At 41.0% G+C, this 17452-nt stretch overlaps 1 protein-coding gene across 1 annotated transcript in view; it reads right to left on the reverse strand.

Moving 5' to 3' along the window:
• LOC131038501 (RNA pseudouridine synthase 2, chloroplastic) overlaps nucleotides 1-17452 on the reverse strand; it is a 188844-nt gene that overhangs the window by 26463 nt on the left and 144929 nt on the right. The window contains exon 5 of the mRNA XM_057970948.2: nucleotides 2879-2957. Coding sequence (XP_057826931.2) covers nucleotides 2879-2957 — 79 coding nt within the window. The remainder of the gene's footprint in view (nucleotides 1-2878; nucleotides 2958-17452) is intronic.

A 17452-nucleotide genomic window follows, 5' to 3' on the forward strand; every position in this document is an offset into this window, starting at 1 on the left:
TAGGAAGTTTGATAATGATATTATGCAGAATTTAATAATAATATTTATGTAGACTGCAATATGTATGACAGTCATTTAAGTTCCTTATTGTGGGAGACCAGATCTGACACATGTCAGGTTTGTCTACTCTTACAATCAGAATTATAATAACTAATGTTTTTAGGTAGTGGGATGTTAATAATGTATATAATAAGTTTTATATATATATATATATATATATATATATATATCAGAATAAGGAAAAATATAGATATTGTAAATATGGATATTGATAACAATAAATATTAATATCATAACTACTATTAATACAGTACTTTTAGAGATTAGTAATAATTCATATAACTAGTAAATAATAAATACGTAAATGATTTATAAATGAATCAAAACAAGATCAATTGTTTAGTATGGTAAGGGATGTCACAGAATATATATGTAAATAAATATAAGTAATAAATATTTTAATATATATATTAATGAATAAAAATAATGAATAGCTTAATATATATATTAATGAATATAAATAATGAACATCTGAATACATATGTTAATGTAAGGTTCTTAGATGTTAATGAATATATATGAACATAAGTGATTAATGCATATCAATGAATAGTAGGAATATATATGTTAAGAAATAAATGTGAATATTGGATAATGAACATTCTTATGAATATATGTTAGGAAATACATGTAAATCAGGAATATGTAAATGTGGATTGTGGAATGGAAAATAGTAATAAAATGCAAAAATGTATTATAAATGTGATTACATGATGGAGGCTATAGGGGGGAAACCCCCTTAGTCTAAGGGAGGGATTATGATAATCCCTAGGGCAGTATATATACTGAACATCTATATGCATATGTATGGCTTGGTTGACTAAATTCAACTAAGAAGAGACGGATCTGGCCGGTCCCCTCTGAGGACTTGGATGATGGGATGCATCATCCAAGGCGAGGAATTGACAAGGGTCTTCCTCGGATGGCTTGGATGTAAGACGTTACATCCAAGACAGGAATCGAATTAACCTTCGATTTCCTGGATGGCTTGGAACCAAGGTGGGTTCCAAGAAGGGCTTGGAATCAAGATGGGTTCCAAGAAGGGCTCCAAGAAGGCAAGCTTCATGGCCGCCTAAGGACATACTTTCGTATGGCATTCGTATCCTTTTTATTAGATAAAAATTATGATTATGTTAATTAAGTATTTTCAAGTTAGATTGCAATTCAGATCAGATATATATTTATATGTCTGTGGTATTCTAACAAATGTGTTTTGCAGGAACTTGATCTCTAACTAGTAGGGACATTACACTCACCATGGGAGATTTCATATTGGATTGTGTCCTTTTTTTGCTAATAGGGGAGATTATACAATAATTGAAAAATATATTGGATTAGAATTGAGGAGAGAATACAATAGTAGAGATTATCAAACTGACCACGGGAGATTACATATTGGATTGTCCTATTTTTGCCATCCCATAAAACTGGAATAGACATTGTTTTGGGAGTCCAATGGCTCAATACATTAGGAACAACTCGGATGAACTTCCAAAAGATTTTCATGCACTTTTACTCTTAGGGTGGGCAATTTGAATTAAGAGGATTGCATGCAAAGTGTCCACGACTAGTAAGCTTTCACCAAATGCAAAAGGCACTTAATAAGGGGGCAAACAAGGATGTGCCTCAATTGTTTTCACAAATTCCCATGATGCCCTCATAACATCTATCTTTTACACACGTTTATAGACATTGTACAAATGTTCTCAGATTTGTGATTTACAACTACTAAAGGAAACCCTTCCTATAATGGATTGAAACCCTACCTATTTTGCAAAAAAATATGCTTTTTAAGAACTTAAAGTGTTCTTTTAAGTTGCCAAGTTTTCACCGAGTACAAATTTTTTGGGTATGCTGAATCCAAGTGAAGTCCAAGTATGCAAACTATGAGTCAAACACACTCTAGGCCTATTGGAGAATTTGGGGCTGAGGGAATTATAGCAACACATGCATGCATTTACATACATGTGCAGTGCATACACAAATGCACACACACAGCAATGTTAGAGAGCGCACACACAAGTCATATTAGAGCATCTGTCAGCTCAGCCCCTCTGAATGATAATAAGATGACACCACATTGACTGAAATCACCAAATCAACAGAGGCTAAGGATTGCAAATGATAAGATAATCACATTATTACACTTACAAATTATGAAGTATACACATCCTGGAATTTGCAGCAGAGATCAGAACAGCTAGGAAAGGCAAATGACGATAATTCTCACTTCATTTGCAAGGAGCACCAAGATTAGATTGTTACTTATTATTTCATGGCCACATTTACGAAGGGATTGATCTCTCAATGTTCCTCAGACCCCAATAACCATCCATATTATAAATCAGAGCATTTGCATAGAACAAGACTAAAAAAGTTATTAAGTATACACATCCTGGGAATAGCAATAGAGATCAGGGACAATAATTCTCACTTCATTTGCAAGGACCACCAAGATTAGATTATTACTTATAATTTCATGGCCACATTTATGAAGGCATTTATCTCTGGTTCTCTCAAGGTTTCTCAGGCCTCTGTAACCATCCAATATCATAAATTGGAGTATTTGCAAAGCACAAGACTAAAACTTGATATGTGCTCAGAATGTGTGGCATACCTTTAAAAAATGTGTTAATTTACAGACAAACATAGCAATTTGTCCGTCAAAGCTCCAATTCATCAGATAGTATTACAAATTCCTTTTGTCGACCCAATACTCCTCATTATTCAGAATAATTCAAATCAAACAGAATCTTTAAGATATGAGTGCATACATAAACAGTCAACCTATCCAAACATGATACAAGATATTCCCTACCTGATGTGTTCGCCCAGTCTCCAATCGCCATTCCACAAGTGCAGCACCACCTCCACCAATAACTTCAATCACATTATACCTGTGTTTTTATATGAACAATCATAGTGGATCAACAATCTTGCTTATTTAGAAGTCAGCTTCTTTATTTTGATCCAACTTCAACACAAGATAACAAATGGCGCAGTCCACCAGACTTTTAATTTTTGCAAATGGTAAAGAAAAAAATGACATAAATGATTTAGGAGTGACAATCAGAAAAAACTACAGCATGATAACTGGACCACTCACAAGTTTATTATAACATATGTTTCTGAGTTTTTGAGATCAGATGTAAGGATACAGGGTACACCAAATATATAAAAAATATATATGAGAAAAAATTACAAAATTTATAGCTTTAAGCTTTCATTTACATATCTAAGCATCAGGTACATCCTAAAGAGCTGCAATGAATATATCAACATTGAACCTATGATACTGAAGAATGAAAATTGAGTTTGACAAATAAGAAAATGATATCTTAAAATACTCGGCTTATCATGATTAACAAGGGTTTAATTTTCAAAAGAGTCAATGACAAATGACAACTGAAAACATAAAACGAATGCATTTAAGCCATGACAAAATATTAAACTACAAGCAAGAATGGAGCAAAAAGCTCAATAGCTGTCATGTCAAATGATGAGTTCCCACATTTTTTGAGATGAAAATATTTCTAATGCTTGGTTTAAACTGACGTAGGCTTGTGGCGTATACCTCAAGCATCCCAGTGATGCCTAGGTGCCCTAGGGGGCAAAAAAATCCCAAAGAAAGCATGTCAAAATCTTGGAGGCTCACAACATCAAGGGATACCTCAGCCCCATCCCATGTCGCAAAATGTGAATGACATCACTTAAGGCTTCTGATGTCCACTCTAGATACATGTGGTTACAAGTTCAAATGGGTCCACATTCTCAGCATGATGTCTTCACTATGGTTTGCTACTTTCACCCTACTAAATCAGCATTCACCATTCAAGTTGATGGGAACCCATACTTAGACTCCATTTCAAGATATTAAAGTATTCCATAATTGGTCATGTCATTCTTGTGGGTGATTTCAATGTCCATATAGGGTACCTTCAAATGCCTATTCATGACCTTAGACAGGATGAGTTATGTCTTTGTGAGTTGGATCTTGATTTTTGGGTTTACATTGAGCCTCTATTGATAGGAATTCTACAAGTATGGCCTATAGGAGACACCTTCTCCAAATGGGTGAATGTTTAGAGCCTCTACATTCTCAATGAGCTCCCTCACTTCCCCCACTTTGGTAGTGTTAATGTGGCTAAAGTCGTGTTGCTACAACTCTCTCCAATCAACGCAGAATAGAATGCTAAGTATCCTATCCTCTCTTGAGATAAGGAAATCCCTAATGCTGTTTTAGTTGATCAGTGGGGACGACCCCAAGGTTTCGATTGTCAGGTCTTGACTGCAGGATAACTCAATAGTTTGATGTGTTTTGCTAGAAACACAAAGGGGACTTACGATTAGACAGAATTGGTTTTGGTTCGCACAGGTTCCCTAAGATTCTACAGTTTTGATTTCATCAGATTTTGCTTTAATACGATGCTGTTCGGACTTCAACTCTGGTAAAAAAGGGAAAAAGGAAGGGAAAAGAGGGAGAAAATGCCTAATTAATCTACCTAAAAATAACACCTTCAAGCTAATAGCTAGAAATCTTGCAATAATCAAATTTTTATTTCACCAGCAATTCGCACAACTACATAAAATTGATGCAATCTCCAAAGGGGAAACAGATTTTCAAGTTTTCAAACAAAAACACTGAATTTGAGATATTCATACATTCCATGTTCAAAAACCGAACTAAACATACTAATAAGTTCAGACTTACCATGCAGAGTAATTGGCAATCAGACAATCCTTAATGGTATGAACGAAGATTTCTATCAGATATCAACTTGCACATATTATTTTGTAAAGCAAAATGCATACATAAATTTAAAGAGTGAAGAAATAGACCATGCACTCACGTGAAACAGTAACAACTTTAATTTCCATTAATTTTGAATGTATTTTTGTAGAGCTTTTGCAACAATCCACAACTTCTTACCAAAAAGAAGGGACTATCCCTTATATAGATTTTCAAAATGGATGAATGGCCAGGATTTGATTCTACAAGTGACCCAGATTCATCCTATGAAACATGGCTTCCCATACCCATAAATGGAAAACAAAATATCACCACCAACCATAAAGTAACTAATAACTACCAACTACCAAACATAAAGCTGCTCCAAAAAGTGCACTTGCACGGAGCTCAAAAATTTACAATGACTTTGGTAGTTGGAAAGGAACTTTATGTTGAAAAAGTGCATTTAGAATTTAAAAGAAACAGATATTTTCAAGAAAGCACTTTTTCCTTCCCCGAAGTAGACTTTTTCTCCAAAAATTCAACTTCCTCACGCAAGTAACCTTTCCAGATGTCCCGGTGTGCTGCACGTTCTTCTCGAACATATTCCTAAAATTTTATACAAACATGGAACAATTCCTCATTAGAGGGAAAAGGAGGATTGCACATTTTGAACTGCGTGCCGTCAAGATGAGAGTCCGCTATCCCTAGCCGCTCGCGCCAATCCAATTGTTGATCTTCGAAGCGCAATATGTCTGTGTGCAGCTTGCTGATACACTCTATGTCCTCCACAGAGTATGCAGTTTTATCAGGCTTCAACCTGGCATTCCATCGTGACACTACATCAGCATCCTCCATGGTATCCATCCAGCCAATGGCCAATGCCTTATGGATATTTTCACTGCTATTTTCGATATTGGATAAGTCCTCGCATTCCTCCCGAATTTTCCTAACGATGTCTTCCATATCCATCTTCATGCTGACAATCTAATACCACTCTTTCAAAGTATTGACATCATAAGGATCCAGAATAGTGTAGTGTTTGAATCCGAGTGTGAGTCCAGAAAAGAGCCTTCACGAGTGGTTGAGCTAGGCCAACCGTTTCCAGAATTTTGGCGTACTCCCTTTGTACCTCCAACAACTTTATCCGTGTTGCTTGTATTTTGATTGTTACTTCAAACACAGCATTAATGATCTTCTTTCCTTTTACTTTAATGCCCCGGATCCATTCCTTGACGGTCGTGGCAATGTCACGCACCCCTTCAAATTCAGCTGTAGTCTTTTGTGCTAGTGCCAATGGGGGAACATGGGATTCAGCGGCATGCTGCAGCGGTCTCAATAGGTGATCGATGTACCCCTCAGCTTGCTCAGCACGAGCCCGGTACATATCTCTCTCAGCAGTCATTTCGTCGAGCTGTCTGAATATATTCTGCACGGAATCTTTGAATTCTTCCCTCTCCTGCTCTTTGGTTGCTCGCCATATTGGGATGGTCGTGACATTGTAATCAGCCAATGCAATCCGATCTGTTGGTTTGTCTGCATGTGGGGTAGCAATATGAATCGTGTGATTCCTTTGCTCATCTTTAGTGATCTTGGAGTAAGTCTTCGGCTTTTTCTTGCCTTTGGAATTTATTTCTCCTATTCGAGAGAAGATATCCTCCAGGTTAATTGGTGGTTTGACAGCCACTTTCCGTTGTGCACGAGCTATTAACCAGTCTTGAGGGATGGTCTGTCCAGATGTAATTGCTAGATTCCCACTCTGTTCTTTGAAGGCCTTTGCTGACTCACGGCTTATCCCTAACTGACCAAATATAGGAGGAATGGGAGCAATATCTAATCCTTTACTCACGGCTGAGTTCTCTCCCACTTCACTGAGCAACTATTGGGTATCCTCCAGTAATGGCTGCTCTTCAGTCCTAGTGGGTTCTTAAGTTCCACCTTCTTTCTGTTCTCCCTCAACCGTGGTGTCATCTTTGTTGTTGCCTTCCTGCTGCAACTCATGCTTGCTTTCTTGTGTGAGCTCTTGTTTACCAATCCCTTGACCAGGTGCAATCTCTCCCTCCTCGACCTCATTTCCAGGTCCATCCAAACCAATAATCCTCACCTCTGCTTCTTGCTCATTTTGTATTTGAGGGTCATTTGCCTCGAATGCAACAGGATCATTCTGCGAAGGTGGAGTGGGCATGTAATCAAGATCAACCACGTCTTCTTCCGAACTGGGGTCCTTGGATGAGGAAGTAACCTCTGGCCTCTTGATTGGGATCTTTTCTCTTCTTGTTCTTTTCGACGTTCGAGTCCCTCTATTGGCCCTTGCTTTCTTTCTCTTCTTTTCAGGTTTCTCAACCTCTTCCTTTGGCGCGCTTGAGGTGTTGTCGGGAATAATCAGTATGTTATGTTGTTATGTTTATGTTGTCGTCGGTAATAATGTGTTACGACAGTCAGTTAGTTAGCCGACGGGTAGGTAGTTGGAGTCGCGACGGTTGTGTCGCACCCCTTCGGCTGTCATATATTGTACCACCTCCGGGTGTTGGAGGACATGTAATGGTGACGACAGATTATAATATGAACATCCTTTGACATTAATGGCAAGCTTATTCTGGTACTTCTCTTGTATTTGCATTGTGCATTATTGTTCAGTTTCTGTATTCTTCCTGTTTACCCAGTGAGGTAAACATTTGGCGCCGTTGCCGACACGAATTCGGGAACAGGAGACACGGATGGCGCACAGACACAATGGGCCTACCCGTTGGTGAGGTGAACCCGGAAGTCGACGATGCCCAAACAGAACTCTACGTAGGAGAAGACACCGCGACGAGAGAATTTTCAATTCTACTCCAAGTAGCCATTCAGACCTACGTGCGACGAGAGGCGGCGGAGGCGGAAGTCCCACTAAGTGCCGTGTGGACAACGTTGGAAGTGAGTCCGGAGGTAAATCGGTTGATGAACCATCTCCCCCGATTGCTAGCACAAGCATCGTTGGCACAACAAGCTCGCATGGAGGAAATTGCCCGGGAGGAGCGACGCCAAGAAATTTTGCAACAGTACGAGGAACGGGAAGCAGAACGAGATGGTGCCAGGTCAGGGGCATTTGAACCGTGAGCCATACGGGGCGGAATAAGGAACACTTATTGTAATAATTATGTCATATTGTTGGCATAAACTTGTCTTCCACATTATGAATGAATAAAAGTGTTCTACTTTTTATGTCATTAAGTATATAGAAAGCGGTCTGGGAATTAATGCCCAATACACTGAATAAAGACAAAAATAAGCAACAATATATAGATGAACGTGCAGTAGCCCAACGTGCCTTGATCCTTGAACAGCAAGCGGAAAGGCGACAGAGGCATAAGCGAAGAGAGGAGGAACGCTCCGAAGGGGACGGTGAGGCCAGCGGCCACCCACGGAGTCGGGAGGAGTTACTTGCGGAAACCCGCCGTAGGATAGAGTGTACCAAAAATCAGTTGAGGGATTTGAGGGCCTTGCCACACACACCAGAGGCTAGGAAAACTCCAAGGAGTGGGGAGGAGGCAGAAGAGGGAGAAGACACCGGGGCTGCCAGGAGTGTCGGAGGGACACCGGGGCACGGCGGTCAAGCACCCCTTATAGGATCTGACCCATCCAGAGTAGGACAACAGCCACCAGTAGTAAAAAGGCAAGGTATGGCACAAAAACAAAAACTTCCAAAGTTCCATGGGGATGGGAAAGAAGACCCTGTCCGCCACTGTCGCACTTGTGAAACAATTTGGGGAGCGAATGGTGTTACCGATGAGGACGAGTGGGTAACACAGTTTCCCGCAACCCTGAGGGGCGTAGCCATCGACTGGTTTTCGGATACGGATAAGGCTAAAATTAGCACATGGGCAGACTTGAAGAAGGAATTTCAAGCAGAGTTTCGTCTCCTAAGAGACGATAATGAGATCGTAGCCGAAATCTACGGCACGAAACAGAGAAAGGACGAGACTGTTCGAACCTACAGTCGGCGGCTCAAAGAGCTGCTAGGAAAGATGGAGAACCAGCCGGCAGACGGACTGAAAAAACGGTGGTTCGTGGAAGGTCTAAAGAAATCCCTTAGACGAAAAATGAAGATAGTACCTCCTTCATACTCCGACGCCTATAACAGGGCAATGGATTTAGAAAGTGAACAGAAGACGTCCAAGAAGAAGAAAAATAAATCCTCCTCGGAGGATGATTCCTCTTCTGACAAAAGTGATAGCAGTGATGACGACTCTAATCGGAAGGTACGGGCTCTCCAGAAAGATATGGAGCGAATGATGAGAGAGATAAAGGCAACCAAAGGAAGCACAAGCAAAGGCGACGAAGGGGATTTATGGTGCACGGACTGCCGTACCGACGGACACACCAAGGGGTCTTGTCCGAAAAAAGCATTTTGCGATATTTGCCAGATTGCCGGACACCTTACCAAGGAGTGTCCGTACAATATGAGGACCCGTAACCAACAAGTTCTCTTTACAGAACCATCTGCGTCAGCCGGCACGTCCCAGCCTGCGAGCAACAACGCCTCGTCTGGCGGCTACCAAAACAACAGTCGAGGAAGAGGCAACAATAACAATAACAATAACGGAAGCCGTATCCAGTATGACGCCAAGGGTCGGCCAATTATCCAATGTAGGGCCTGTAATCAGTGGGGGCACTTCGCCCGGTGATTGCACGAAGGAAGCCACCCCTCAGCACCTCTGCCGTTGGTGTGGGCCAGGCAACCATGAGGACGCAAATTGCCCACAGGCAGGGGTTAATCTCCTCAACATTGAGAAGGCTGAGAAGACTGGTGAGAAAGAAGTACTGGCGATCACTCGCGCCCAAATGAAAAAAACCACTTATCCTGACCCCCGTATGGAGAACGAGAGATTACGGGAGGCAAAGGCCAATATTGAACGTGAGATGACGACCGAACGACGAGACAACAAGGTGGCGAGTACATCATCTCGTACGGAAGCGGAAAATAACATCATAAAATATCACAGAAATGATGCGCGCCATGGACTTTCGTGGGGTTCTGAAGGTTGTAAATTGGTGTTGGCGGCGGGGGCGCTGCCCCTCGACCCCGCCCTGTACTGCGACAGGGAGCGCACCTGGGGCGCTGCCCCAGGACCCCGCGAGGGGCGCTGCCCCTCGACCCCGCTGGGAGCGTTGCCCCCAAACCCCCAGTTTATTTTGAGCTACAGAAGACCAAGGGAAGTGTTGTGCCCGCAGCTAAGCATTGGCAGGGAAGCCATAAGCCGTAGAGGGAGACGGATTTGAAGGTTGGGAACAAACAGAGTTTGACGGAAGGCATTGCAAGTCCGTGCAGTTGTATGACACCAGGGAGTTATTCAGTTCAGTTTTTAGCCTTTAGGGAGTGTGATGGAGGATTTCAGGTGTCTCCTAGTATCTGTGCCAGCGGATTGTGGCCACCTCCAGGCATGACTGGTACGCTTTGAGGAACTCGGAGTATGTCTCGACTGGACGTGAGGTTGCCTTGGTGGATGCACAGAGGGCTCGGGAGGAGCTGACCACCAGGTTGGAGGCACTAGTCGCGTGAGACTTAGTTCAGCGTACCCAGGAGTTGGATGCCGAGAGAGCAGCACGGGTGGCTATCGAGGACAAATTGGCTAGGGAGACAGAATCATTTGAGTAGCAGTTGGTGGAAGCTGAGACTGAAAAACGTGTTTTGCAGACAAGTTTGGGTTAGGCCCAGGAGAACTGTGATGGCAAAGGAAGCAATATTGGTGAAATCCGCACTTGAGCATCAGATGGTAGCAGAAAAGGGTTTTCAGGCGAGGACGCAGCAAGTGTATAAGATCCGGGCCCGACTAGCGTCAGTAGTTCCTGCCGTTCATCTCTAATTTGTATTAAGTCGTCGGAGTCGACTTCTTTTCTTGGGGGGGATGATGTTGTCGGGAATAATCAATATGTTATGTTGTTATGTTTATGTTGTCGTCGGTAATAATGTGTTACGACAGTCAGTTAGTTAGCCGACGGGTAGGTAGTTGGAGTCGCGACGGTTGTGTCGCACCCCTTCGACTGTCATATATTGTACCACCTCCGGGTGTTGGAGGACATGTAATGGTGACGACAAATTATAATATGAACATCCTTTGACATTAATGGCAAGCTTATTCTGGTACTTCTCTTGTATTTGCATTGTGCATTACTGTTCAGTTTCTGTATTCTTCCTGTTTACCCAGTGAGGTAAACATGAGGTTCCTTCATCCTCTAAAGACTGGGAGTCGAGACTACCCATCAAATTGTATGTGAATTGGGTTCCTTCATGGGTCAGCCTCTCTATTTGTTGGGATAACCAGTTATCTGTGTACCTTCTTGGACCCTCCATGACTGCTTCAAAATCTGTGATTGGGTCCTGAGTCCAATCAATGGCTGGCAGGAGGTCCTTGACTACTTCAAATTCCTGGACTTGCAAGCAATTTCCATAGTCCGTTACTTGATCTGGGACCTAGCGGTACTCATAAAGTCGCATTTGTTGAACACTCAACCTTGAATATTCCTGCCGACGAACCTCAAAGTCATCTGAACAATTGCTCCAATAGTCCTCAATCGATACCTTGGCCCTGTAATGCTTGCCATAGGCCTTCTTTCCCAATCCATCATGGTCAAAGCATTTCCTGGGGGAATGCTCCTGTAAGCAATAGGATGCCAATTCAGCAAATGATTCTTCAGCTTGCACCGAATTCTGGAAGTGTGCATCAAGATAACCCAAAATCATGGGGAAGGTGAACCCTGATTGCTTTTTGTCTCTGAGTAAGCTACTTGCTGGGTGTGTCTGCCTTGCTACCTCCATGAGGACTAATATGTCTGATGGATAACGCGAAAGCCGGTATGGTATTCCCTCAAAGCCTGCTATTCTGATGTAGGTGAATCTAGGGAACTGGATGAACCATGCACCGTATTTCCGGATCAGGGTGGTAGCCTATTTTGACAACCTTATATGCAATCCTCCTTGCATTAATCTAACCAGGTGCATTGTAAAAGCATCATTAACACGCTCGTACTGACCAATTGCATATGCAATGTTATTCTTTTCTCTTTGGGCAATGCCATAGTAATGCAACTGAGGGTAGCAGTCGTATACTTTCACCTGATTCGGCCCGTTCCCAATCTCACCTTTCTTAATTAATCTCGGCAACGACTGGTGTCGAGCAAACATGTAGACCAAATAGGAAGTCATGGCAAAGTACCTTTTCTCTTCAAGCTCAACCAGTTGTGTCTGAATATTGTCGTTGATGATCTGAGCCCAGTAGAACCTAGACTTCCTAGCGAAGACTTGCTCAGTGAATTAGAACATCCATTCCTCAAAGAGATTGGATTGAGGAATTCCCATGACTCGACTGAGTAAGGTAACCATATCACCATACTCATCGTGGAAATCGCTTCTGAGGGTCTTTTTACTGATTCTAGTGCTTGGTGGTCTTCTCTCGCTGAACCATTCTTCGTTTATCAATGTTTTGCACTTATCAAGATTCATGTCATAAACAATTTGAGCCTCATCGATAGTTGTGGCAATGGGATCATCAGGAAATGGGATATCAAATGCTTCCCCAAGGGCTTCGGTCGTGAAGTCAGCCAGTACCATCCCTTTCAATACCACCAATCTAGTTTCCAGCTGATAATGTCAACCTCAACCACTAATTCATAATTCTGCATGGCCGGTGGGAAACCAGCTCCCTGAGCAATGCCACTCTCCATCATCCGTCTGGGCTTGCCATAGGCGTTAGGAGAGTACACTCTATTCCTGAAATCCTGAATATCAATATGTCCCAGGTCCGTATCACCTATGTTGTCCCACACACTCTGGACCTTTGACTCCTCCTCCCTGGTACTGGTACTTCATTTTTTCGACCTTGCGGGGAATACTAGCTTTGGAAATCCGTGATGTTCCAGTTGCGTCAGGTGCTTTTGAGGACTCTGTCGCTGATTTAAGCATTTATCTTGCACAATCGGACACAGATTACGAGATGAGATTAAGGCGGAAAAAACGGGTTAGCAAGGCCAGAAGACGGCGTTAGCATTAAAATCCTTAAATAGCCAGGTAATTTAAATCTTAAAAGCATTTCGAAGCAGGCTCTTTAAACAATTTAAATTTTGCGCTTGGGGAATAAATGCAATTTAAAGTTGTAAATCAGTTGGTTTGGCAAAGCGAATTTTCAAAATATCGCTGCTCCTTGTTTTGCTGATGTGGGAATTGTTGCAAACTTTTTGTCTTGCGCGACTCAGCTCTTCAAGCTTTTAGTTTTGTTTCGCACTAATAATTTTGAAGATGCTTCTGTGTTTGCAATCTCTGAAAGATGAGTTTATGTGTTTCGCAGTTTCGGACCAGAATTCGTAAATTTTACTAAATTGAACTTTGGCTGAATAATTGATTTTGACAATTGGTTGTTATTGACTTGCGTTGATATTTTCTCAAATTATAACTTTCAAAGTTTTTGCTCATTTATATTTTCATTCTAACCCTATGTTAACCATCATGACCATTTTGCTCAAATTTTAATCATTTGAGGGAGAAATTTAAACTTACCTAGCAATTTCGGTTTTTGAATGACTTCGCTCAATATATTCCCCCCGCACGATTATGAATCTGGAACAATCTTCAGCCAAAAGGATAATTTGGCGAATTTGAAACTTATTTTGCGCGATTTTTCTTCCTTTGAAATGGTTTCTTGGCTTGATGGTTAAAATACATGACTTGATTCTTTCAAGATTTTCGGCTTGATAAAGACCTTCTACGTGACTTGGGGATTTTACCGCTTTTGAAAAAAAAAAAACACACCTTCTGGACTTTCATTTCTTCTTATTTCATTTTCCGCCTTTCACTTTTTTGACGCGATCTGGTGTTATCATCTTCGGCTTGTTTGGGGATTTTGCGAATTTCGGCCCTTATGGAGATTCTACAAATTTGAAGCCTTCTCCTTTCTGGTTAAAAGTCTTTCCTTTGCGCGATTTTGAAGTATAATGCATAATGGAAGCTCTTTGTTTCATTTTCGGCTTACTGGTGAATAACGAGATCCAAAACCTTCGGAGTTTTCGGCCTTATAAATGATTTCGTGCGATTTCCACCCAATCTTCCTTTTTGGCCTTTAACGCGATTTTGTGAGATTTTACACTCAATGTCTTTTTCCTTATATTTTGGCCTATTGAGTCGATTTTGAACTTTTTGTTGTAACGTTTTGGTGTTTGGGGAAATATAGCACGATGAACTTTTGAAGTTCTCGGCTTGAAACAGAATTTTGCTTTCAACGACCTTGCGTTTTGGTCTGCAGGCCGATTTTAGGCCTTAGAGGTTTTGAACTCACATTCTAGCCTTAGAGGCCGATTTTGGCTCTCCAGAGGTCTTAAAGACATTTTCAACTCGGCTTTAGGATCATTTTGCAAACTTTGAATTTTCAAAACCCCCTCGGTAGCTTGATCATCTAACTTAGATGCAAAATTTTGCTTCTCATTTTCAAGATGTAAACACTTCAATACTCTCATCATTCAAATTCTTAGCTGTTGTATCACCTCTCTGTGAATTACCAGGCCTCCTACTCAGGACCTGAGTGAGGACGAGACGGAAAACCAAGAAAGGGGGGCCCTATCGGCGACGGGGAGTGTGTGCAAGACACGACAGGTAGATTCACATGTTTTTCTTGTGGCGGTGGTGTGAGTGTCATGGACTATGTTCACACTAGCAAGTTCCTCATACCCACTTTCTTTGACTTCCTTGTTTCTCAACTCCCCCTCACCAACCATGTTGTCTTGAGAATCACCCTCCATACTAGTTCTCACCCCAACTCCCTCTCCTATCCCACCCAGCCCACAAACATTAGACATACCATAATTCCCTTTGATGATGATTACACCATTCATTATGTTGCTTGTCTCTAACTTCTCATGTTTGGGTACTATTCCCTCCATTTTCCCACCACCAAATCCATGTAAGAATTCTTAGTCTAACCCTCTAGTACACTACCCTTGATTCTCATCCCCACACCACACATTACACAAGACCCCCTTCCCACCACAAATCCTATCCTATGAATTAATGGTATGGCAATGAGTGTAAATCCCTTCATTAGAGGCTTCAGCTTTTGCTAGGCCACGAAACTCCCTCCATATGAAGTATTATTATGTTGTTCGACGTAAGAAATAAGGGTTTCTTGCATCTAGATAGCCTCTACTCCTAACTGATCTCCACCACTCACCTAAGACCTTCTAGTGTACTATACTCTCAAGAAAAACCATTGTTTTCGACATCGCACCTAATAAATGGGTCTTCTATGCTAGTTCCCTCTATGATGTTCCCAACCATTTTGTTGTCACTCACCACACTACTCTACCATCCTCCTTTTTCTTCTCTACTTTTCTCAAAAGAGCTATTTTGAAGCTTTGCACTAGCAAGGCAACTAATTATGAAGGTCTCTGAGCTGAATTCAACAAATATGGTGTGGATTTGCTTGCCTTTTCCCTTGCAATCCTCTTTAATGATGTGGTGTGCTCAATTTTTCCTCAATTATGGTCCCAACACATCATTCACCCTATTCAAAAGACTAAGGATCTCTCTATCCCTAGCAACTAGAAGACCATTCTGATTGGGCATAAATTTGCTAAACTTTATGCCACAGTGTTGGACATGCAATTGTCAAGGTACTTGAAAATGAACAATATCAAAGCTAAGGGGCAAGCAGGCTTCCAAAAGGACTACTAGACTATTGATTGCATCTTTAGACTCCAAGCTATTATTGAGGGGACTCATCATAGATCTTCTAAAGTCTTTCATTGTTTTGTTGACATTAGAAAGGCCTTTGGCTCAATTATGAGACACCTACTTTTCAAGAAGTTGACAGATATCAACATCCCAAACTCTCTAATTACCAAACTTTGCAGGCTTTAGGAGACAATTACTAGGCAGTTTCATACTTCTCACAATCTCTCTAACTTTATAAAAAGTACCATTGGAGTCAAGCACAGTTATCCTCTCACCAACTTTATTTAGCATTTACATTGACGAGTTAAGAGAAATTTCTTCAATGGCATACCCATTTAGATGGCAACTGTATTACATGAGGCAGTTATAGCTATTCTTTTTGCCAACTATATTATCCTCCTCTCACATTTTGTTGAGGGATTACAATGACAACTTTATGCCCTTTCTCATTCCTATGAAATTTGACAACTAGTGGTCAACCTTAGTAACTAAGGTTATGATTTTCAATATCTCTAAGCGCTTTCTCTCTAGATTCCATTTTTCCTACAAAGGGGATCTTCTAGAGATCACATTGATTTACACATATTCAGAGGTCCAATTTTTGTTATATCCTTTAGTACTAAGTCAACCTCTCACTTGAGCCTTGGAAAGGAGTATGCCTCTCACTCTGTCTTAAAACATTAGTGTTTTCAAATCCACTTCCAAAACATCCCCTTGAAATTGCTTTTAACATCCTTGTGCCATTTTGACACAAGGAGTCATTTAGGAATTTCAGAAAAAAGTTCTACAACCTTTTTTTAATATAATTCCTAAAGGGACAAGCCATGTGAACTGAGAATCTTAGGCACCATTTTCTCAAAAAAATAAAAGTTATTCTTATTGTGTTATAATGCCAAGACATTGGGGAGTTAAGTTTTATTTGCATGCTGCAGACATTTGGAAGGAGATTTGGCATGTATTGTGGCACTGGAAAAGTTTCAGGCATTAATATTTCTACACCCACGTTGCAGGGTTACCCAGTTTTCTACATTTATCTGCCAGGTATGCCTTGAAACGTGTCTTCTGTTGTTTAAAATTTATTAAGGTGTTGAGACCCTTTAATGGCATGTGCGAAGTTCAAATCTATGAAGCTTAGTTCAATATCTCCAACCATATTGGCATAGAACAAGTCTCCTTGATGATAGAAAATTGTCATCTATGTTTTGGGTATTATGAAAGCCTATGCATATAATTGACAAAACCCAAATCCTTCTTATATTCTGCACCAATAGACATGACAGTGGCAAGGACTTTAAAAAATTACTTGTCGGGCAATAATGTATGGAGAATGCAGAATAGAACATTGAACAAGTCTTGAGGAAGCAATTTGTGAATGACTACCACGATAATGCTTCTGTATTTGATAGTCCGAGCACTTTGCTTTCCACTGACAGTGGGATTGAAAAGGAAAACAATATGAATGTTGAAACTACTGGCATAATTGTTAACAATTGTTTGCCTTTTGCCTAAAATAACCTTCACCGGGTTGCTTTTGTTGCTTTGTTATATCTTAGCTTTGCTCTAGAATTTCAACAGGGGCTTAAAAGGAGATATTTTGTAAAGAAAGGTGGTCACTCATAATGATGAACAAGCAGGGACTCAGAGGGTCACCCTATCTGAGCCCTCTGGTGGAGTGGAATCAGTGTCCATATTAAATTTGTTGATTGCTAGATTGCAAATTGAGGTTGTATTGTATCTGTGAATCCACTGTATTACTTACTCGGAAAACACATAAGCTCCAATGCAGTACAAAGGAATAGATATAGACTACAATGGTCGAAGACCTTTGACATGTCTAGCTTGTGTGGTACTCCTCGCCATTTTTGTGTCATGATCAAATGTCTGAATTCTCGGACAGAAACAACCATATCCACTGTACAGTTTTGTGAACAAAGGTGGATTCGTTGTTTGAGATCAGTTTTGGA

Source organism: Cryptomeria japonica, chromosome 10, assembly GCF_030272615.1.
Source record: "Cryptomeria japonica chromosome 10, Sugi_1.0, whole genome shotgun sequence".
NCBI classification, from domain to species: domain Eukaryota; kingdom Viridiplantae; phylum Streptophyta; class Pinopsida; order Cupressales; family Cupressaceae; genus Cryptomeria; species Cryptomeria japonica.